Source organism: Prionailurus viverrinus, chromosome A3 (genome assembly GCF_022837055.1).
Source record: "Prionailurus viverrinus isolate Anna chromosome A3, UM_Priviv_1.0, whole genome shotgun sequence".
NCBI lineage: Eukaryota > Metazoa > Chordata > Mammalia > Carnivora > Felidae > Prionailurus > Prionailurus viverrinus.
The window spans coordinates 22,963,208-22,986,292 of record NC_062563.1 but is presented as its reverse complement, the minus strand read 5'-3'; the positions used below and the strand labels follow the sequence as shown (position 1 = coordinate 22,986,292).

Here is a 23,085-nt window from a genome sequence, read left to right as displayed (position 1 = left end):
ACATCACTAATCAGTCACAGCACTCTTGTTCAGTCAGTCCCTGGCTTTCTCACGCAGTGCTCCATGTGGCAGTGTTCCATGTGGCTACGCCCAGGAGGCATTTCTTTGCCACCTTGGCATTTTAGTGCGAGTTTCTTCAGGACAAGGACTTACTCATCCTGGATCCTACTGCCCGGGACCCAATGTGTGGCTTCCCTGCTGTAAAGTAACCATTTGTCATAACAGGATGGATTTGTCACAGTGGGAATTCTCCCCACACAGGTTGCCTTCTTCTCATCGGGTTCCATTTGGTCAATGCCCCTTGTCCAGAATTGCCAACATTACCCACAACCGGAGTTCAGTGGGGCTGCACCCCGCCCTGGTCCTTTCTCTGTTAGTGCAGCCTCACACCGTGTCTGTGGTCAGCTGGAGTCGCTAAGGCATTTTTCCACATGCGCTGCTTTCTTACGTAACTGTCTAACTTGGGATCAAAATCTTAATATAAGCTCTGAGGACTAGGCCCTCTCCCTTCTTAGGTCTCTGGCACCAGGGCAGGCAACATTGCCAGTGCTGACCTGACCTGAACTCAAGGTTTTCCCCATTCAGTTCTGTACTGTTTCATCCCATCTCTCAGCTGCCCAGGGTTCCTGGCTCTGATTCTGTCACCCGATATGCCACCTGTCACAGTGAATGAGCCTGTTAACACCTTTTTTCTATTCTGGGATCCTCTTGGTCATTCAGAATGATGAAAGAGGCCAACAATCCAGGTGCGCAGGGCAGCAGTGTCCGGCTCTACACACAGGACACAGGGGCCTGTGGCAGCCTGTAAAAAGCCGGGCTTCTGTGACCCATCACCAGGGTTTGACGTCAGCCCTCCAGAAGTGAGGGTGTTTGGTTTTTTTTTTTTTTTTTTTTTTTAAGGCATTTGCTAAGTAGTACTTCCCAGACTGGGCCCCTGAGACCTTGGAAAGGCAACAGTGAGTTTCACTTGCTAGAGACCATATTTGAAAAGCCAAACCTTGGATTCTCCACCCCGGCTCCCCACTCCCCACTAGACCAGACAAGAGGCTGTTACATCAGGTTTTTACACTGAAGTGGGGCAACAGCAGCCCTGTAACTCTGAATATCGTCTACTCAGCAGCACCCTCTACTACCAGTTATAACTTTGAGATACAACAGGAAAGTCATGATTCAATAACTGCAGCTTGGAAACTGGCATCTCTTTAAAGCTCAGACTCCCAGGGGTGGTGGTCATAGGTGTCCTGGGGGGTAGGGCAGGAGCCTCTGAGCACAGCTGTTGGCAGAGCTGACTCTGCAGGCAGGTCTCGGAGGATAAGTAAGACGACAAGACGATGTTTGTGGCAGATTCCAACACAGCATGGACAAGGGACAAGACGATGTTTGTGCAGATTCCAACACAGCATGGACAAGGGGTGGGGCGCCTGACTGGCTCAGTCAGTGGAGCGTGTGACTTTAAGTTTCAGCCCCATGCCAGATATAGAGCTTTTTTAAAATTAAAAAAAAAAAAGAAAGGAAGAATGGCAAAGAGTGAATGTTGCCCGACAGGTTGCTCACTGGATACTGTTGCAGTAATGGTGGAAATGGATTTTGGAAACGGCATGCCATTTGGGGTCCCCTGGTCAGAGGCTGAAGGAGGTATAGGGCTCCACACAGGTGGCTGCCTCCCTGAATGCCTGGAGCGGGTGGTCTCCAGGCTGGGAATGTGAAGGCATCTTCCTTTCTCAGTCTGGGGAGAAGAGGGAACACATCCACACTTAGAGCCCCGGACAGGGGTCCCTGCTCTGCCACTTGATGCTCAGCACATGTGCCTTTCTGATCCTCAGTTTCCTTGTTTGTACTGTGAGGAGGTTGCAGTAGTGGGGTGGGTCTCCAGGTACTGTGTGGGAATTCCAGATGGGGAACAAAAAAAGGAAAACGGGAGCTGCTCTGAGGAACCTAGGGTGGGATGAAAGTCCAAAAGCCTTCCTCAGTTCCCCCTTGTGGGCCCTCAGAGCCTGGTTTGAAAATTACTGGCATTACTATCTCCTAGGACGTTGGAGTTTGGAGGCTCCACATCCTCATTTCTAATCCCAGCACCCCTTTGACCGGCTGTGTGACCTGGGAAAGGCGGCCTCACCTCTCTGAGCTTCACTTTGAAACTGTAGGAGCCAAGATGAGGAAGTCCTGGGTGACTAGGAAGCCGATGTGGACGTTTCTGGTATCTGTGGTGAGAGGGCCAGAGCATCTGGGACCACACATCTGGAGAAGGGCCTGAGGAAGGGGGCCGCTGGCAGCAGTGGTCACAGGCAGGGGTTGGGGTGTACCTTTTCCTTCCGTGTGCTGGGGGTTCTGGTCCAGGGTGCGCCAGGCCTCTGCCCCCCATGGCTAGCAGAGCCAGAGGCTGCCACCTTCTAGCCCACTCAGGAAATCGTCACACCCCGCTTGAGGATCCAGGAAATGGGAGCCTGTCTAGGTCCTGACTGGGGAATTGGCCTGGCCAGGATCTCAGCCAGGCCCTGCTAGGTGCCGCCGAACTCCAGCCCTGGGCTGTGTGGTGAAGTTGTAGCCACGAACACTGGCTCTGGAATCAAAAAGGCTGAGCACAGATCCTGGCTTTCCCACTCACTGGCCATGTGACCTTGCGCTGCTCACTTCTTCTGAGCTTCCCTTTTTTCCTCTTTGAAACGGGAATGGTAGGCCTGGTGAGGTGATGAGCTGAGAAGTTAAAGTGCCTCATGCTGGGCCAGCTCACGGCCACCCTCAGCCAGGGGAGATGCCCCGGAGCACATGAAGTCTTCCAGCCCAGAGACCCAGCTGACCTGAACTCTGGGTCCATCTGGACAGCACTGGACTGCCTCTAGCCCCTTAACCCTCCCTCCAGCCCCTCAGGCCTGGACATGTCAGGACAGAACCCTCTCACACCCTTGCCCTTAGCTGGGGTGCAAACAGTGCTTCTGAGGAGCAGCTGTCTCCGGGGGCAGAGGGAGGGGAGTTGCCACCAAGCAGGTCCCTCCCAGGCAGCCACTCCAGGCCCATGAAGGGGGTTGGCCATCTGTACTCTGGGCAGGGCTCTCCCACCACCTGTGCCCTGGTGCCAAGAGTCTGGAACCAGACCCAGTCTGCCCACCAGAAGGGGCTTTCTCTGTTTTCACCAAGCCAGACTGGAGATGCCAGCACAAGTACCTCCTGGCTGCCTTAATTTCAAGGTTCCCAAGGGCCTCCTTCCTTTCCAAGGGGGAGGCCCTCACAGACAGCCTTCCTGAGAGCTGGGGGAGAGGGGCTAGAGCTCCAGAAAAAGCAAGGTCTGAGGACAGCTGCTCCAGCAGTCACAAAGTCCACATAGTCACGTGTGCCACAGGCTACACTAGGTGGCAGGCAGGTACTGTACTGTGTTTTTTAAAACTTTGAATGAACTAACTCCAACATTTGAAGGTTTTATTATTATTATTATTATTATTATTTTTAAGTCCAGATTTCTGACTTCTCTCACCCAGGTCTCCACAAGCAGCTGTGGACCAGAGGAGTTAGATAACCAATCTCCTATAGACATTTGAACTTGTGACCCCCATTCTAGGTCAATCCACTTAGTTGACAGCTGGGGAAACCAAGGCCCGTAAAGGTTCAGGTCCGATGCCCACCACATCCAGTGTTGAGTCTAGAACCTGGTACCTTGGCCTCACAGAGCAGAGCTTTTCTGCACTGCCACTCTTCAAAGTAAGAAGCCTATTCCCTCCTCTATAAAACGTCAGTGATAATTATCTCCCCTCCCAGGCCTATGTCTGGAACAAAGTAGCACCTGGCCAGGACTCATTCAGTAATGATTCTTTTAAATATGTACTTGTAATACGCCCTCACTGGAAAATGTTGCTGGAAGTGCTGCTTGCTTTCTTTCTCTGCCAGCTTTTAGGAATGGTTATTTTCAATTTCTGATACCCATTCCTTAGGGTTTATTGAGCTCTTATTACCACGGCCTCATTGCCCAACTTCAAGCAGACTTACTCAAGGCTTTACTTCACAACAGACTGTGTTCCTGTAGTGGGGGCGGGGGGGGTGGTGGAGGCAGGGGGGGGTGGGGGCGGGGTGGGTGTTGGGGGGCTCACCTAAAAGCTCAAGGCCCTGGTCCTGGGCATTAGATTCCAACTCAGAATCAGGAGTAAATCATTCTTCCTTGAGCCTCAGTGTACCCAACTGTCAAATAGAGATTTGTTCATTTATTCAATAAATATTTCTAGAACCCAGCCATGTACTGGCCTGGTGCTGGGAAAGCATTGTAATTATATAAGATATTTAGGGTCTCTACCCTTAAGAACCTATGTTAGTCAGGAGCTCTTTCTGGTAGGAGAGAGACAAAAAACAAGTAAATCAGTAAGTTGGTTAACACTTGAATGAAAACAAATGGGGTTCTCAAAGCTGAAAGCTTTAGACAGGGCGGTCAGAGAGGTCCTCAGATCAAATGGGAAGGGGTAGACATGCAAAGATGAGGTGGGGATCATTTCAGGCCAGGAAGAGCAGGTTCAAGGGCCCTCAGGTGGGCATGTGCCTGGAGTGTCTGAGGAAGAGCAAAGAGGCTAGTGCAGCAGGAGTAGAATGAGCAAGGGGAAAGTCTAGGAACTGAGGCTAGAGATGGGGGTGGCAGGGGCCAGTTATTGTAGGCCAACGTGAGGAGTGTGCCTTCTATTCTTCATGGAGTGGGGAGCCTTTGAAGGCTTTAGAAAGGGAAGGAAGTAATCCAATTTGTACTTTAAAAAAATTCCTCAGGCTGCTGCTGTTGGGAGAGGGGCTGTGGGTGTGCTGAACCACTGACAAAGCAGGGAGGCCAGAGGGCAGAAGATGGAAGCCTAGACCAAGCCGGGGGGATAGAGGGAAGCCAGTCTCTACAAAATGTGCTTTTGTAGGGGAGGGGCAAGGCCTTGCAGATGGAGGTGGGTGGTAAGGGGGGCATTCCAAGGCTTCTGGAGTGTAATCGAGCGCATGAGGTCCTCTCTCTCAGAGAGCAAGGCCACTGTGGAGGAGGAAAGGATTCAGATTCATTCTGGAGGCTCTCAGCTTGAGATGGCCTTGGCAGTGCACATGGAGCTGCCTGGTGCACTGGGCTATTGAGATAGGAGGTGATACGCCCTTCTGGCTGCTTTCAGGTCTGGTGCTGTGAAACCCTCCAACCATGGTCCAGTTTTGGGGGGACTTTATGAGGGCTGCTGTGGGTAGGAGGAAGATGCCACTGTTCCTGCTGTCCAAGCGGCCCCAGGAAGCAGAGGACCCTGTCTGAGAGGAGACAGCCCTCTCTTCAGCCTCCTTGCCTTGGTCCCTGTCTTCCCTTTACCAGTTACATTACCTGAATTCTACTTTACCAAGCTGTGCCCTGCCCACATCGCTCTTCACATGCCTTGGGGGCTGTCCTGCTCCTTTGCTCACAGAGGATGCCTCGATGTGAAGGCATTTCCTTGCCACTCGGTGACTATGGTCCATCCTTCTAGATCCAATCAGTCAGTCTTAATGTCTTCCTGACAGGCCCCCAGCTTGTTTCCCCAGGAGGTGATCATTCTCTCCTTAATCCAGAAACATTGGTAACAGTAGTTGCAGGGGCCCAGCTATGATTACAGAGCTTCCTGTCTCTCATCTGTTTGACTCCTACTCAGGGCATACTGGATATTGCATCCCATTTTCTGGGTAAAATAACTGATGTGTCCAAGGCTGCTCCTCCACATGAGGAGCCTTACCCAGTTAGTGCAGTGGGTGGGGGGCATAGGGTAATAGTCAACCTTCAGGCAGCCTGAGTTTAAGCCCCAGCCCCAGCTCTGCCTAGCTGGGAGGTGAGATAAGGCAAGTCATTTCGCCTCTCTGAGCCTCACCTGTAAAATGGGCAATGACAGAGCTACCTCACATGTACCCATTTTGAGGCTTCAGTTGGCTAAGGTACCATCCATTCTCATTATTCATAGTAGTTATATTCATAAAATCTGACAAACACTGAATTAATGAATACTGAACCATTGCTCCTATGGGAAATAGAGGCCCTGCACATTTTCACCAACTAATCAGTACGTATATTGTTTTGTGTGTGTCTGTTTAAAGATACCTTATTTAATGTACTGATGATTTATTAACACTGAATTGGCCAGTAGCACTATAACTCACACCTGAACAAGGCTTATCTGCCACGCGTTTTCTCCGTAGGCATATCACAGCCTTCTTGCACTCAGGAACGCTAGATAGCACTTCAGCACTATACTTGGGGGCATTTTAAATAGAGAATCACCAATAAAAAGTACAAAAATGGAAAAACATAGCACTAAATGGACCAGGAAATGGACACTTGTTAACAGTGTGAGAGCCGAAACAAGAAGGCAGAGAGAGTCACCTGTTCAACCTTAGCCGGGAACCTTGTGCATTGGGTGACTCAACTTTTCCTCTGTGCGTGTCTGAGAGTGACCACAAACCCCCTGTGACTATTGATTTTGGGGTTACAAATAAATTTTATCAAGGAGGTGAATTCATAGTTACAGGAGGATTGACTATATGTGAAGAGTTTGCTCAGGCCAGGCTTAGTCAGTGCTCAGTGTAGGTCTGCTTTTAGTATTGGAACCATTACCCACAGGAGTGCATCCTGGTTTCTGGACAAGACTCCAAGGCAGGGCCAGGGCTCCCTGAGCTATGTGGCTTTGTCTTCCCCAGTGTACCGCCTTTGTGTCCTCTTGGCTCCTATGGGTTTTGGGATTTGAAACAGGTGTAGATTCCAGAGGCCTTGAATGCCCCCACTGAAGGGTTTGTTCCAAGTCCACTCACTGGGACTTGGCACCATTGAAAGGTTTCAAACCAAGTAATGATGTGGCTGGACTTCGCAAATGGCCCGCCAGGGTGGAGGAGGTACTGGAAAGGCAGGACAGGAGGTTGGGGGACCAGGGAGGAGCGGTGTGGGTGGTCCAGGGGAGGCTGGCTCTAGGTCATGGGGAGAGGAACAGATAAGAAAGGCAGTTAGGAAACAGCTGGTTGTGGGGAGTGGTGGGGGGTTCCCAGGAGGATTTGGGGGGTAAGAGGTGCTGCCAGGCCCTCTTAGTGGAGTTTGAAATTAAAGTTTGACATTGCTGACTCTTGGGGCACAGTGAGGGAGGTGGCTTCCAGACTGACACAGTGGGAGAGTGGGGGTCACACGGGTTGTCAACAGGAAAGTGGCTCTGAGAGGGCAGTCTGTCCCTGATCCTGACCCAGCTGCTCAGAATTCCCTTCCAACTTCCCCGGCTTCTGGGGAAGAAACAGGGAAGAAGGGAGGAATTTGAGGCTGGTAAGTGAGAGCTTTGAGTTCTGTTTTTCACCATAGCACACAAATGAGTGGCCTGATTTAGCTGTGTGGTTTCACAGGTTGCTCATCGGTGAGAGAGGGAATGGGATCTTCTAGGCCCTCAGCCCTTCCTTTGACGAGCCCTTTCCTAAGCCTGGCAGAGCCAGCAAAGGGAGTTGAGGCGGCTCTGGCTCCAAGGCCAGCTCTGTCCGCTCACGTGGGGCTTAAGAGGGCCCCACTGCCTCTTCTGTGAAGCCTGCTGCCATAGCTCTCGTGCTATCTGTGGCCCCCCACATCCACTCCTCTTCAGGAGTCTAGGCCTCTTCTTCAGCTCCCCTGCCAAGCTTGGACCCCTGGTTGCCTGCAACACAAGGGTTGTGCCAGGCCTCCAAGGCACTTGCAGTGGGGCTAACTTCCTGGGGTTGCTGCATCTATAACTCTTGGGAGATGGGAGTCACAGTCATTCCACTGAGTGTTTGAAGCTCTATTTGGCCATCTTATTACATCTTGATGTTAAAAAACACAATGTAGAAATAAATTCATTCTGACCTGATAAGAGTTTGCTGGATAAAATCTTGAAGCAGAAGGCAGAAATGAGACAAAGGGAGCTTCTTCTTAGAAGAAACAAGGACTTGTGTGCTGTGGGGCAGGAGGCTGGGCTGGATGTCTGGGGCCGGGGGCAGGCTGCACGGAGGAGGCATTGCACAACTGGCTCCTGTCTAAGCCTGAGCTTGAGGGATTGGCATGGCCAAGCTGGGGGCAGGGAAGCACGTGGCCCCCGGGGGCAGTGGCTCAGTGTGCACACATTGCTGTGGCTCAGCAGGTATTTCACTCGGGGTCTTTGAAAATGTGTGTAAGGACCAGCTGGAGGAGATGGTCACACTCAGGGGATGTTCACTCTCTAGCTTCCTGGGCTGAAAAGTTTTCCAGAGTGAGTGGATGAAAAAGTTGGACCTGTGTGCTATGTTATTATAAACTATGGCATGTGGAATATCTCCCAGGGCCAGGAAGGGCCGCAGTCACATCTTGGAAGAGGCAATGCTGGCCAGGTCCCACAACTTGGGTCTCTGGGGCACTTGCCCCACCTCTAAAATTTAACTGGCAAATGATGACTGTGCACCGTCTGGGCTAGTAACACGCGTGGGACACACTCTCCGTCAGGGGCATGGCCACAGCCCTGAGTGCTCCAGCTGACCCACAGAGAGAGGAGGGGGGCAGACTGCCTGGGCCAGCAAGAGCGTTGGATGGAGGGACTGGCTGAAGGACCTGGAAAGGGATTCTGGTAGAATGAGCGCATGTGCAAAGGCTTGGGTGCATGCGGAGTGTGGTGTGTTTGGAAATGGGTGCATGTGGCTCTCTGAAGCTGGAGGGGCCATCCTAGGGGGTGGGGGGACAGGAGATGAAGCTACAGAGATGGGTGGTTGGGACTAGGCTTTAGAAAGCGCTCCAAATTTGGGAGGAGACAAGAACCTTGCATACTCCAGTGTTGGGAGCCTATAAGGGAGCCTTCACTAAGGCTAAGTAATCTTGATTTGGGGCAGTTGAAGGGTTTTTATAACAATGATGAGGTTCATTTTCTCATTCAACAAATATTATCGAGAGCTTTCTATAAAGCTTAAGGTGTTGCCCTGGGCCTGAGATATGACCCAATATGCCAAGACAGACAGAGTTCCCCCCAGTCCCAAGCCTATAACCATCAACAAGTAAATGCCCAAATGAGCTGATGACAGATGTGACAGATGCTCGAATGGAGATGCTGGCCCATCTGAAAGCAGAGGAAAGTCAGAGGAGGCCTCTCTGAAGAAGTGGCATTTGAAATGTGAGGAGTGGAAGCTTTCCAGGTAGAAGGAGCAGCATGTGCAAGAGCCCCAAGGTGGGAAGAAGGGCGGTGACGGTGTTGCTAGAAGGGGCAGGGGCAGTTGTTGGCCTGTATTTCATGGCATTTCCCACTTGTGAAATGAGAGCTGTTCTGTACAGTTGGGTCCCATCCCCCTGCCCTGGGGAAAGACTGTGCACAGAGCTGAGGGATGCCTGCCACCCGGGGAGCCCCTGACAACCTGAAATCCTCCCTGTGAGTCACATTACTTATCTGGCTGTGACTTGTGCCCAGGAGACAAAAAAAAAATCCAAGATAAGTTCACCTTTCCTCTTATCACACCTGGCCCGGACTCTCACTAGTTCACTTTCTCTCTAATGAGTGGCTGTCTCAGCCAGGGCTCAGGCCTCTGAGTACGTGTCAGCAGGACTCTGGACCTAGACAACCCTGAGCAGGAGGCTGGAGGGTCAGTCCTCTGTCCAAACTCCTGATTGTGGGCACCTCACTGTCTCCTGGTGGGGGTGCCTCTTCCACACAGATCCCTGCACACACTGACTCCTCCAGGCCAGTGGGAACTCCACCCCACAGATGGGGACAAGGACCCTGACTGGGGTCACACAGTCTTTGTCAGACTTCGAACCTACAGTTCTGGGTCTGCCGGGCACTGTTGGTCATTGGCTTCAACGAGCTGCTCTTAATGTCCGGCTCTTGCAGGAAAACTTTCCCCAGGGTTGTATAGAGAACCAGCCCAGCCTCTCCGACCAGTGACCTGGGGATAGTACCATTTTGGCTCACAACCCCCACCCTAGGCCTGCCTCACCGTGTACCACAAACTAGTAGCCATGCCAGCCCTGGGCTGAACCTTACCCTCTGTGACGTAGCCTATGTAATCCCTCCCTGTGGCCATCAAATTAGTATATGACAGAGCTGGGATCTGAACTCAGGCTTGTCTGGTTCCTTGCTGCCCTCTGGTTTCTGGCTCCTTATCATCAAGTGAATGGAATGACTCAAATGGTAGGATTTCAGGTAGTAAAGAGAAGGGATTCAGAGCAGGAATCTCTTCTTCATTCAATGATGGGAGGTTCCTCACCTATCCTTGAGTAAGAGAACAAATGGGAAAATGGTTTGAGTTTGTCAAGGGCTGTGTGAATATGGTGTGCTATTTAGAACTCCTCCCCACCCACTGAACAGATGAGAGTACTGAAAAGTCCAGAGTGAGGCAGGCACTTTTGTGAGGAATTGCCAGGGCCTAGAAGCCAGGCTTCTGCCTTTAGTCTAGCCCTTCTTCCCCCAGCAGTCAGATCTCAACTTGGGCGTCCCCCTGCAGACAGGCTCCAGGGTCTAGCAGGATACTGTGGGGCACAGTGATCAGTGAAGGCCCTAGACACCTGCAGCCCCAGCCTGGCAGAGAGGGGCCTGAAGACTGGGTAGCAGAATGAGGTAGGCTGTGCAGCCAAACAGATGTGGTTGCCACTTACTGTTAGCAACTCTGGGTGTTATCTGACCCTGAACTTCACATGCCCCTACTATAAAGTGGGCATCATCATATCCCCACTTTACAGAGTCACTGTGAGGTTTAAGTTACAAAGCCATAAAACCGAGCACAGCTCAGTAAATGACCCACCTTGAGGCTGTGAGCCTGTGTGCACAGCCAGCTGAACACAGGAGCCCATCTTGCTTGAGCAGGCCTTTTCCTTCTCTGGCAGTACAAGACAGGGTCGTGTGCCTGTTGACCAAAGCGCCGCCCCCTGCTTGCTCTGCTGCCCATGTTCTTCTGCCCATGTGCCACATTTCTCAGGTGGGGTAGGCAGAGACTGGGTGTGTCTGGTGGGATCCCCAGGTTTTCTCAACGCCTCAGCAGGACTGGGAAATTCTGAACAGAGTAGGAGTTGAGTGCTCCTGGTTCTGAGCTCCCAGAGCCCTTTGTCACCTCCAGACTCAGGCGTGAGGCATGGCTCCCAGCTCCTGGGCTCTTCTGTGGCATCTGTTACTGTTCACTCATTTCACGGCTGTTTCTCTGCTGATGAGGCTCCTAGCTTTCCTGGAGTCTGTATAGGGCCTGGCCTAACACAAGTCTGTCAGATGAACTGACAGATGGAAGGGCTTTTTAAATTAAATTTTTATATTTAAGTAATTGTAATTTACATACAGTTGTAATAAATAATACAGAGGGATCCTATCTACTCTTTACCCAGTTTCCCTCAATGGTAAAATATTGCAAAATTAATATAACATCATAATGTATCAGAATATTGCATAGTATATCACAATACCAGAATACTGACATAGATACCATCCAGCCAATCTTACTGACTTCACCATTTTCCCTTTACTTGCTTTGTGTTTACTGCTCAGCAGCTTCGTCGTGTGCAAGTTCACGGTCCACCTCCTGTTTTAATTCTTGGCACACAGAGGATCCTTCTTGTCACCCTTTTATAGCCACAACCATGTCCCTACCTGCCACTAATCTCCACATCTTTATAATCAGGTCATTTCAAGAATGTTTTGCAAATAGAACCATACAGTATGTAGCTTTTTGAGATTGCTTTTTCACTTGGTGTAATTCACTTGAGATTTGTCCAAGTTGTTGCTTATATTGGTAGCTGGTTCTTTTTTACCGATCAGGGGTATTCCACAGTCTGGCTGTACCACAGACTGTTTAACCAGTCACTGAGGGGCATCTAGGTTGTTTCTAGTTTTGGGCTATGACAAATAAAGCTGTCATGAACACTCATGTGTAAGTTTTTTTCTTGTGAACATGTTACCATTTCTATGGGATAAATAAATGCCCAAGAGTGCAACTGCTGGTTTGTAGAATAATTGCATATTTAGTTTTAAAGGAAACTGCCAGGGGGAGCAGATTCATGATCTTTGTGATCAAGAATTTGTGAGTTCAAGCCCCACATTGGATGTAGAGATTACTTAAAAATAGTCTTTTAGAAAAGAAACTAACAAACCATTTTCCAGGGTGGTGGTACCATTTCACATTCCCACCAGCAACATATGAGTCATTCAGTTTCCCCACATCCTCACCAGCACTTAGTGTTGTCACTGTTTTTTAATTTAGCCATTCTGATATGGTTGTGTAGTGACATCTCATAGTGGCAGATGGATAGATTCTGCTGTGCCTTGCTCACGGCCCCTGTGGCACTGGGCCTGGTTTTGTGGGTTTCTGTTGGGCCCTCACCATGAACGGTAGCACCTTGAAAGCAGAGCTCAAAGTCACTCATCTGACTCCCACTCCTAGTCCCAGTTTGTTTTAGTCCTTATGGGGGAAACAGCATTTAGAGTTAAGATGCTGAGAAAAGCCCCAGGATCTGACCCAGCCCCTCACAGCAAGTAGCTACTGCTGTTTCAACAGCACCTTCTGTTTCAGACAAAAAGTTGAGCATGTAAGAAGCCAGCTGTGGGCCTTTACTGTGGGCCAGTCCCAGGCCAGGCTGGAATGGGATTCAGAGATGACCCCAGCCCCCACCATGGTAGGGCCTGGTTCCCTGAATCATGGTGGAGAATGGGGAATTGGACCAGGTATGGTGGACTCTTGAGGGAGGCAGACTGGTATATGGGGTTTTCACATAATGAGGAGATGGTGGGAATAGCAAGATGGGAGTAGGGTTAGCTGGACCCTAAAGGATGTATTGGTCTTTGACCAGATAGAAAGGGGGCATCCAAGCAAAGGGAAGGTAAAAAAGGAAAAGACCAGCAGGAACAGTAGGTCTGTCCGTGAGCTTGAGGAGGGAGCAAGGTTAACATTCTTTAGCACTCCTGACCTCTGTATCACTGTCACCGCATCCCCTGCCACTGGGTCAGGCTCTTTCACAGCCTGTGGCACCATGAACTTTATCATCTAGTCCATGCCCCAGCTGGATAATACCTTTGTGTGTGACTATGAGGTGGAGGATGTCATTGGTCCATGTTGGCATTCCCAGCTAGACCTGGCCTTGGACTAGTAGAAGAGTGGGCAGGGCCTATGTCTGTCTGTCTTGGTCACTGCTGTGTCAGACCCCCATTCTCCTGCTCCACAAATCCTTCCTGAGGGAATAGCCAAGGCCAGAGCTAGGGCCAGGTCAGGTGGGGCCTCAGACTTGAAAGGGGTTCCAAAGGTTTGGGACCTTACCTTCTCCTTGCCCTCCTCTCTTCTATCTGCAGGTTCATCATGTCTAGTGGCTTATAAGAAGACCCCACCACCGGTCCCTCCACGTACCACGTCAAAACCCTTCATCTCTGTCACAGTCCAGAGCAGCACCGAGTCTGCCCAGGACACCTACCTGGACAGCCAGGACCACAAGAGTGAGGTGACAAGCCAGTCGGGCCTCAGCAACTCGTCAGACAGCCTGGACAGCAGTACCCGACCGCCCAGTGTGACACGGGGTGGAGTCATCCCAGCCCCTGAGGCCCCGGAGCCACCCCCAAAACATGCAGCTCTGAAGAGTGAACAAGGGACGCTGACCAGCTCTGAATCCCACCCTGAGGCCATCCCCAAAAGGAAACTGTCATCTATAGGAATACAAGTAGGGGTCCCTTTCACACTCTTATGTCCTCAGCCCACCCTGTGCACCTGCCTGCGTGTAATTACATCTGGTGGAGGCCCACTAGGTCTCCTGGGCAAAGTGGTTTGTCTCTTTTGGAGGGTTGGCTCCAAGTGGCCGAACCAAATTCCACCCATAGCCATGCCTTCTTTACGTTTGCCCACATGTTGCAATCTGTAGCTGTGGGCATGTGTCCCTGTTTCTCCAGTGGGTCATCCCAGTCAATGTAGTTACACTCAGCCAGCCATCTCCTGTCCACTGTTCACCTGTCTGTCTGTCTGTCCACTCCACCCTTTGCCCTGCCAGCCAACGCGTGGGAGGTGGGACTGGCTTAACAGTTCTCTAATCCAAGGTCAGCTCGGGTGCGGAGGCCGCAGCCCCGCTTGGCAGTGGGAGCAGCATGGAGCCTAGACGTCGATGGGCCTGGGGCCCAGGACCCAGGGCCCTTGAGCCATGGGGGTTGCTTGAGGGGAACTTTACCCAGAGCCTTCTCGGGCCTGGGGGACAGGTAGGTGGTTTGAGGCACCAGGCCCATGTCAGGTTGAGAAGTGTGATGCTGGTCCTGAGGTCTCCCTCCATGGGAAAGGATCCAGGCAGATATTTCCCCAGGACCAAGTGGCCAAAGCCAGCAGACCCTCCTGGAAGCCAAACTCCCTGTCCACCCACAGCAGGACAGGGTGTACCAGCTCCCCTCTACTGCTTCACAGCACCTCCTGTACACATCAGACCACAGTAATCTGTCTTGTCAGCTGAGCTGGGGAAACTTGAGCCCTGCTTTGCAGATTCAAGAGTTGCTCTCAGTCCAGAGTGCAAGGACTCCACCTGCCCTGACTGAGCCTCCAGACTAAAGTGGAACACACTCAGGGCACGGAAGAAGGAAAGTGGCTACAGTGAGCATTGAGCTTGCGGAAGGTGGAGCCCTCAAGGAGGTCAGGGTGGTGTGCATTGTGGCTTAGGGCTGGAAGGGCTCTCCCATTTCCCCAGCTGCCTCTGATAACTGGATGTGGCTGAGTGGATGGCAGAGGGCTAGAATGCCAAAAGAACTTGGGACACAAGGGAGACTGAATGGGTTCCAACCAGAGAAAAACTCATTAGCCAGTTTCTTGCACTTGCCTGGGCTTCAGTTTCCCCACATGTACAGGAACAGAGTTGTCCGGGAGATTAATGTTTTCTGGGCTCCTTCATAAGGGGTTCAAGTCCCTGCCCTGTGCAGCTGCTCCAGGAGGGATTCTGAGGGACATAGAAAGTAGCCTAGTCTCTTGGTCTTAACCACGCAGGGTCTTTGGGCAGCTCCATCCTCTCCCTGGCCAAACCAGATACTCCAGTCTTTTCAGAAGGTCTTAGTCTCACTGTTGGTTCCTTTCGTCCAGAAATTTACCTGGGGATGAGCATCCTAGCTCTTGGGCCTTCCCCTTCCCTGGTTTCACCCCCACCTGTTCCAAGCTCTTGTCGCAGCTCTTTGAGATGGGTGATGCTGTACTCCCTGAGCTGGCGCCTGCTGAAGGAGAAATGCAGTTGCATCCCCGTGGCGAGGAGGAGCCTGGCGCCCAACCCTCTGCCACTTCTGTGAAGCCAAGAGATTGGGAGTCCCCAATTTCCAAGGATACCCTGACAACCCTTATCCCATCCCTTGGTACCTCAAGCCCTAGGTCAAGTGTGGATTCTCCCTCATCCATGAGCAATGATGGAAGGGCCGGCCTGGCTGCTCCACGTCCATGCAGCTTTGTCCCAAAGAAGAAAGGCAGATTCGGGGCATCACTGCTGCCGTGTTTCCTTCCGCTTCACGGGAGTGGAAAAAAAGCACTAGCTTTGCACTTGGCCCTGTCCCTGGCCCTTTCTGCTGCTCCCCAGGCCCACCCACTGCTGAAAGTAACCTCAGCCATCGAGGCCCAGGGACCGCATCCTGTAGCGTCCTGGGACCTTATTGGCTATTGCCTTGGGGGCAGTTTTCAAATCCAGAACTGATGTCCAAGGTTTGGCCCTAGTACAGGCGCCTCCAGCCTGCCCTTCAGCTGCAGGGTTGGGGAGTGATCTTTGCCTCAAGACAGCCCCCAGCTTTGACTACACCAGATAACGGCTGTGGCTTTGTGTGTGTGTGTGTGTGTTTTCTTTCTCTTTCGTCGTCCTTCTTTTTTTTCTTCTCTTTGATGCGTGTAAAGGAGAGGACTAGAAGGAACGGTTCCCACCTCTCGGAGGACAACGGACCCAAAGCAATCGATGTGATGGCACCCTCCTCAGAGTAGGGAAAGCCAGTCATCTCCACCCCATCCCACCTCCCGCCCACCCACCTGCCCGCTCCACGCGAATGAGCAGTGCCCGGCTTAACTGGGTCCAGCCTCGGGCCCACGTGCAGTGTCCGCATGCCTCGTGTCTGTCTGTCCTTCTGCGTCGTCCCACTAATGTGAATTTCAGCAGCAAGTGTGGTGTTTGTTTTTTATTTTTGTCTTTGTCTCCGTGCCGTTGCTGTCGTTGTCCTTCAATAAGGTTGACTGCATTCAGCCAGTGCCAAAAGAGGAGCCCAGTCCCGCTACCAAATTCCAGTCCATCGGGGTTCAGGTAGAGGACGACTGGCGGTAAGTCGCATAGAGGCGGTGGCTGCCTCTCCCTCTCCTCCCCTTCCCTCTGCTCTCACCTCTCCTGCTCTCCCTAACCCACTTCTCCTTGCTGGATTTCTGATAACCAAGCTGGGTTTGGGGTTTGGGCAGTGGCCCAGGCACTGGAGGCTGGGCAGGCAGGCGGGCGGGCCCATGAGCACTTGCTCTATGAGATCAATTGGCCCACGGGGGGCCGCAGCCGGCAGAGACACGGCCCAGCACCCCAATGTTGGTGGTCTTCTGGCCCCCACTGCAGTAAACAGGCAACCTTATGACCTTGTCCATGTGTGTGTGTGCGCGTGTGGGCGCGGGTGGGGCAAGGGCTGAGCAGAGAATGAGGCAGGGGCTGTGGGACCCGCTTCAGGCGCATGGTGAGCAGACGATGCATCCGTTTCTCTGTCTCCCGTGTGTCCGGGTCGGGGTGGCCTCTGGTCTCTGGCCCTCTTGGTGACTCTCACCCCTTCCTGTCCCCACCCCACTCCACCCCCCTGTCCACCCCCAGAAGCAGCGCCCCCTCTCACAGCATGTCCTCCCGACGGGACACCGACTCAGATACCCAGGATGCCAACGACTCAAGCTGTAAGTCATCTGAGAGGAGCCTCCCGGACTGTACCCCACACCCCAACTCCATCAGCATCGATGCCGGCCCTCGGCAGGTCCCCAAGATTGCCCAGATCAAGCGCAACCTCTCCTATGGAGACAACAGCGACCCTGCCCTAGAGGCATCCTCGCTGCCCCCGCCTGACCCCTGGCTCGAGACCTCCTCCAGCTCCCCGGCAGAGCCAGCACAGCCAGGGGCGTGCCGCCGGGATGGCTACTGGTTCTTGAAACTACTTCAGGCAGAAACAGAGCGGCTGGAGGGCTGGTGCTGCCAGATGGACAAGGAGACCAAAGAGAACAACCTCTCTGAAGAAGGTGAGTGCTGCAGGGATGGGCCCCGGGCTGGAGAGAAAGGTGCACAGCTCGTTCTCCAGCCTCGGAGCCTCCAAGTGGGAAAGGCCTCAGTTTCTCTTCTTGAGTCAGCTGTGAGCTCTCCTCTTATTTCCATTCTTTCCTCCCTTCTGTCTAGCTACCTAAGCTGAGCTTTCTCAAGGAAGGGTGTACAGGCTGTGGGCTTGAATCCCAGCCCTTCCCTTCCTAGTGAAGTGACCTTAGTCAAGTGCCTCCAAACCCTCCGTTTCTTCTATGTAATGTAGAGCTACTCCTGCCTTCTCTGGAGGTATTTGTGAGGATTGAAGGTGGCAGTGCATGTAAAGGGCCCGAAGACGTGTGGGACACAGAAAGTTGGTACCATGCTTATGTCTTAAACAGCTCCTTATTGAGTGCCTACTGTATGCCAGGCACCAAGGATCTAACCATGGGCCTCAGCAGAGTGTGAGGAACTGTGAATGGGTGAAATAGAAGCCATCTACTTCTCTACTTCTGTTTCTCTCTATCCATGCCTCTTTCCAAAAATCCCTCTAGGAAATGAGTTCCGGAAAGAGCTAAAAATATGTAGGGAGCCTAGATTCACAGGTGGTTGTTAGCAGGAGAGAGGTGGCCCCTGGGAAGCTCCAGGCCGTGGCCCCAGTAGCTACACTGTGCCCTGACTTGGTTCAGTCAAAGTTCATCCTCCAAGAGAGCCCCTCTACAGAACATGCAGGAAAGACAGGTCTCCAGAGTATCCAGAAAGGATGAAGTCAGCATCCCACTGACACCTGATGGCGTGGAGCCTGAGGAGGGTACCCTTGGATAGGTCTGTATCCATAGACCTTTAGGCCAGTTCCCAGGTTTAATGTCACACCTGCTGCTGCACAGGGAACTGTTGTGAGCTGTGTAATTAATAACTTTGCACAGTAAGAGTATTTAACAAGTCAGAATGGAGCCAAGGACCAGAGAGTGCACTGACATACTTCTAATAGGAACCATCCAGCCCACTGCCTGACCTCAGACTTCTCTGCTTGCAGCTGTCGGTAGCTGTACATCCTGGTATTTGCCTTCCTATTGCTTTTTTTCTTTTAAATGTGATTACCTCTTAATTCTTCTCAAATCAGTCATCGTCATGTATTGATTTCCTGCTTATAAGAGGTGAGTAGTTAGCTGTATCACCTCTGTCTCCCGTGCCCCACCCTGCATGTCTTACATCACAGTTTTGGCTTAAGTAACCGCCAGTGTATTTGTTTACTGTAAGCATGTAAATATTATTGTTCATTGCAGAGCCTAATACTATATTATGGTTTAATTTCCTTTTCTTACACACTTTATTTTTCCTAGAATAAATGATTGCCCCATCTTTTTTACACACTTCATTTTCTAAGTTCTTATTTGTAATGTTTTACACACTCCACCAGATCTGCCAGCCTTCATCAGTATTATTTTTCAGATATGCAGACATATCAGATAATCTCATGATTTCATATTTTTCCTAGTGCACTTCTGTCCTCTGTTCTGATCTGGCTAGGTTACTCTCTGGGCCTGCTGCCTCACTGCTATCCAGAAACTTCCCTTTTCATCACCTGGGACTGCCCTTGGCCGCTGTCCCATGGGGGACACCCTGCTTTCCAGACAGCGTGGCCTTCTGCTTTCTTGGCATAATCCCTCAATTTTGCTGGAACACACACCTTTAGTTCGAGATAAATTTTTGGCAACTGCATGTCTTCATTCAGACCTCACACGGTTTGGCTGAGTATAAAGTTGAAAAATAACAAATTATATATGTAATGTATATGTATATGTTTGTATATATAACATATGTACATATAAAAATGAAGTTGAAACAATTTTCTCTCAGGATTTTTAAGGCTATATTGTGTTTAGCTTCTGTTACTTGTGCTGAAAAGTTTGATGCATTCTAATTTTCAGTCCTTTGTGTGTTTTGACTATGGAAGCTGTTAGGCTCTTTGCTTGACCTCTCTTGTGAAATTTCTCAGTGCTGTGCTGTGGAATGGGACTTTGTACAGGAATGTACTGTGCCCATAGTTGATAGCCCCTTTCTATATGGAGATACAGGTCTTTTGTTTCTGACAAACAGCCTTGCGTTAATTCTTAAAAATAATTTCCTTGCTTTCATTTGTTCTGTTTTCTCCAAAATTTGTGTCACTTAGATGTTGGACCTGCTGGATTGAGCCTCAGTCTCTGATCTTTTCTTCCTCATATCTTTTGGTTATCTTTCTGTAAGGCTCTTTCTTTTTTTCTTTTCCATGCTATAACATCTGTATTGATAAATAATTTGCATGCCATGAAATTCACCCATTCACCCTTTTATTTTTTATTTTTTGAGAGAGCAAGAGTGAGTGCATGTGCACACACATGAGCGGGAGAAGGGCACAGAGAGAGAATCCCAAGCAGGCTTCATGATCACAGATCCCAACATGGGGCTTGACCCCACAACCCTGGGATCATGACCTGAGCCACAATCAAGAGTTAGACGTTTAACCGACTGAGCCACCTAGGCGGTAACACCCTTTCAAAGTGTACAGTTCAATGGCAGTTAGTACACTCAGTGTTGTACAACCGTCACTGTTAATTTCAGAACATTTTCGTCACTCCAAAAAGAAACACTGTAACTATTAGTAGTCACTCTTGGTTCCTGCCACTTTCTCAGCTCTTAGCAACCACAATTCTGTCTCGGTGGATTTGCCCATTCTGGACACTTTTATAAACGGAATCATACACTATCTGGTCTTCTGTGTCTGGCTTATGTTTTGTATAACATTTTTAAGGTTCACTCAAGTTGTAGCAGTATCAGCACTTCATTCCTTATTGCTGAATAATATTCCATTTTATGGGTATACTTCATTTTTTATACATTTCATCTGTTGATGGACATTTGGGTTTTTTCCACACTTCGGCTAGTATCAGTAATGTTGCTGTCAACACCGTGTATAAGTTTTTGTGTGGAAGTATGTTCATTTCTTTTAGATATATGCCCAGGAGTAGAATTGCTAGATCATATGGAAACTCCGTGTTTAACTTTCTGAGGAATGTGCCAAATGATTTTCCACAGTGGCTGCACCACTTAACATTCCCACCAATGGTATACAAGGGTTCCAATTTATCCATATCCTCACCAACACCTGCAATTATTGGTCTTTTTTTTTTTTTTTTTTTTTTTTTTTAAGTTTATTTATTGAGAGAGGGCACAAGCAAGGAGGGGCAGAGAGAGAGGAAAGAGAGAATCCCAGGCAGGCTCTGCACTGTCAGCCTGATGCAAGGCTTGAACTTGCAAACTGCAAGATCATGAACTGAGCCGAAACCAAGAGTCAGACACTTGACCGACTGAGCCATCCAGGCACTCTGCAACTACTGGTCTTTTTGAATCTAGCCATCCTCGTGAGCGTGAAGTAGTATGTCATTATGGTTTTAATTTGCATCTCCACGATGGCTAATACTGTCCAGCATCTTTGAATATGCCTTGTGGCTATTTGTATATTTTTGTTTGAGAACTCTATGGAGATGGGGACATTTTCCTGACTTGATCTCCAAACTCCGTCCGTCACATGTTTACTGTGGCCATCCATACAACAGGTCATTCTACTGTTCTTTTTCATGATATTTTGTCCTTTTTTTATGCATAGAGTGTCTCCTGCCCCTGCGAGACCTAGATATATAAATGTAAGTTTTCCTGGGACCCTGTGCTCTGTCCTTTAGGTTCCGTCTTTGTATTTGTCTTTTTGTTTTGATGTTTCCTGGAACGTCCAGTCGTCTTGGTTATTTCTATTTAAAAGTGAGGAACTGATGTAGGAGTAGGAGGTTATGTGCTGGTATGTTAGTAACATATGATAGTAACATCACAGATGAAGAAATAATTATTTAAGCATCAGGATGTAAAGACTCTAACAGAAAGGTAAAAGCCATCACGAATAATGCTGTGTTCAAGTCTTCTGTGTATAGATAGATGTAGGAGTGGAATGGTTGGATCATATTTGTCATTTTTTTATTATGGTAAAATATACATAACAAAAAGTTTGCCATTTTAACCACTTTTTAAAATGTTTATTTATTTATTTTTGAGAGAGAGTGAGGGAGAAGGAGAATCCCAAGCAGACTCCGCGCTGTCAGCACAAAGCCCAACATGGGACTTGAACTCACCAACCTTGAGATCATGACCTGAGTCAAAATCAAGAGTCGGACGCTTAACCAACTGAACCACCTAGATGGCTTTAACCACTTTTAAGTGTACAATTCAGTGTCATTACTTACATTCACAATGTCGCACATCATCAGTATTTATTCCCAGAACTTTCTCACCACCCCAAACAGAAATTCTGTACCCATTAAGCAATAACTACCCATTGCGCTCCCCACAGCCCCTGGTAACCTCTAATCTGATTTCTCTATGAATTTGCCTATTTGAGATATTTCATATAAGTGGGATGTTGCAGTATTTGTCCTTTTGTGTTTGGCATGTTTTCAAAGTTCATCCATGTTGTAGCATATATCAGAACCCTTTTATTTATTTTTTTAATTTTTTTTAAGGTTTATTTATTTTTGAGACAGAGAGAGACAAAGCATGAACGGGGGAGGGTCAGAGAGAAAGGGAGACACAGAATGTGAAACAGGCTCCAGGCTCTGAGCGGTCAGCACAGAGCCCGACGCGGGGCTCGAACTCACGGACCGCGAGATTGTGACCTGAGCCGAAGTCAGACGCTTAACCGACTGAGCCACCCAGGCGCCCCATCAGAACCCTTTTAAAGCTGAATAAGATTTCCACTGTGTATAAATACCACATTTTGTTTTTCCACTTAACTGTTGATGGACACTTGGGTTAGTTCCCCCTTTCAGCTGCTGAGAATAGTGCTACAGTGAACACTGGCAAGCAAGTATCTGTTTCAGTCAGTTTGCAGTTCTCTCAGGTATATACTTAGGAGTGGGATTGCTGGGTGACCTACGTTTACAGCTTGCTGAGGAACCGCCATACTGATTTCCACAGTGGCTGCACCAATTTACATTCCCACCACCAATGCACAAAGGTTCCAATTTCTCCACATCCTTGCTAACACTTGTTAGTTTTCATCTCTTAAAAAAATAGCCATTCTAGTAGGTATAAAATAGTAGCTCATTGTCATTTTGATTTGCATTTCCGTAATGATGCTGAGCATCTTTTCATGTTCTTATTGATCATCATTTGGGTATCTTCTTTGGAGAAAAATCTATTCAGTTCCTTTGCCCATTTGTTAATTGGGCAGTCTTTTTCTTGTTGAGTTGCAAGAGTTCTTTATATAATTTTTGAATAATAGGCATTTATTAAATATGTGATTTGCAAATATTTTCTCCCATTCGGTAAGCTGTCTTTTCATTTTCTTGATAGTATCATTTGATACACAATAGTTTTTAATTCTGACCTGGTCCTATTTATTTTTCTTTCATTGCTGTGCTTTTACTTATTTAAAAAATTTTTTTAATGTTTTTTTCTTTTTAAAAAATTTTTTAAATTTTAATTTTTTTGTCCTTAATTTTTGAAATTCACATCTAAATTAGCATATGGTGCAACAATGATTTCAGGAGTAGATTCCTTAATGCCCCTTACCCATTTAGCCCATCCCCCCCTCCCACAATCCCTCCAGTAACCCTCTGTTTGTTCTCCATATTTAAGAGTCTCTTATGTTTTGTCCCCCTCCCTGTTTTTATATTATTTTAGCTTCCCTTCCCTTGTGTTCATCTGTTCTGTGTAGTAAAGTCCTCATATGAGCGAAGTCATATGATGTTTGTCTTTCTCTGACTGACTAATTTTGCTTAGCATAATACCCTCTAGTTCCATCCACGTAGTTGCAAATGGCAAGATTTCATTCTTTTTGATTGCCGAGTAATCCTCCAGTGTATGTATGTGTATATATAGACATACACCACATCTTCTTTATCCATTCATCCATCGATGGACATTTGGACCCCTTCCATGCTTTGGCTATTGTT

At 49.2% G+C, this 23,085-nt stretch overlaps 1 protein-coding gene across 7 annotated transcripts in view; it reads left to right on the top strand.

Moving 5' to 3' along the window:
- Nucleotides 1-23,085, top strand: part of DLGAP4 (DLG associated protein 4) — an 86,835-nt gene that overhangs the window by 38,557 nt on the left and 25,193 nt on the right. For 4 of the 7 annotated variants that reach the window (XM_047851712.1, XM_047851717.1, XM_047851716.1 and 1 more), the window contains 3 exons: nucleotides 13,221-13,582; nucleotides 16,085-16,173; nucleotides 16,697-17,109. In XM_047851712.1, coding sequence (XP_047707668.1) covers nucleotides 13,221-13,582; nucleotides 16,085-16,173; nucleotides 16,697-17,109 — 864 coding nt within the window. Of the gene's footprint in view, nucleotides 1-12,514; nucleotides 12,600-13,220; nucleotides 13,583-15,759; nucleotides 15,840-16,084; nucleotides 16,174-16,696; nucleotides 17,110-23,085 lie in introns of those variants that run through there. The other 3 variants (XM_047851713.1, XM_047851719.1, XM_047851718.1) reach the window with 3 other exon arrangements.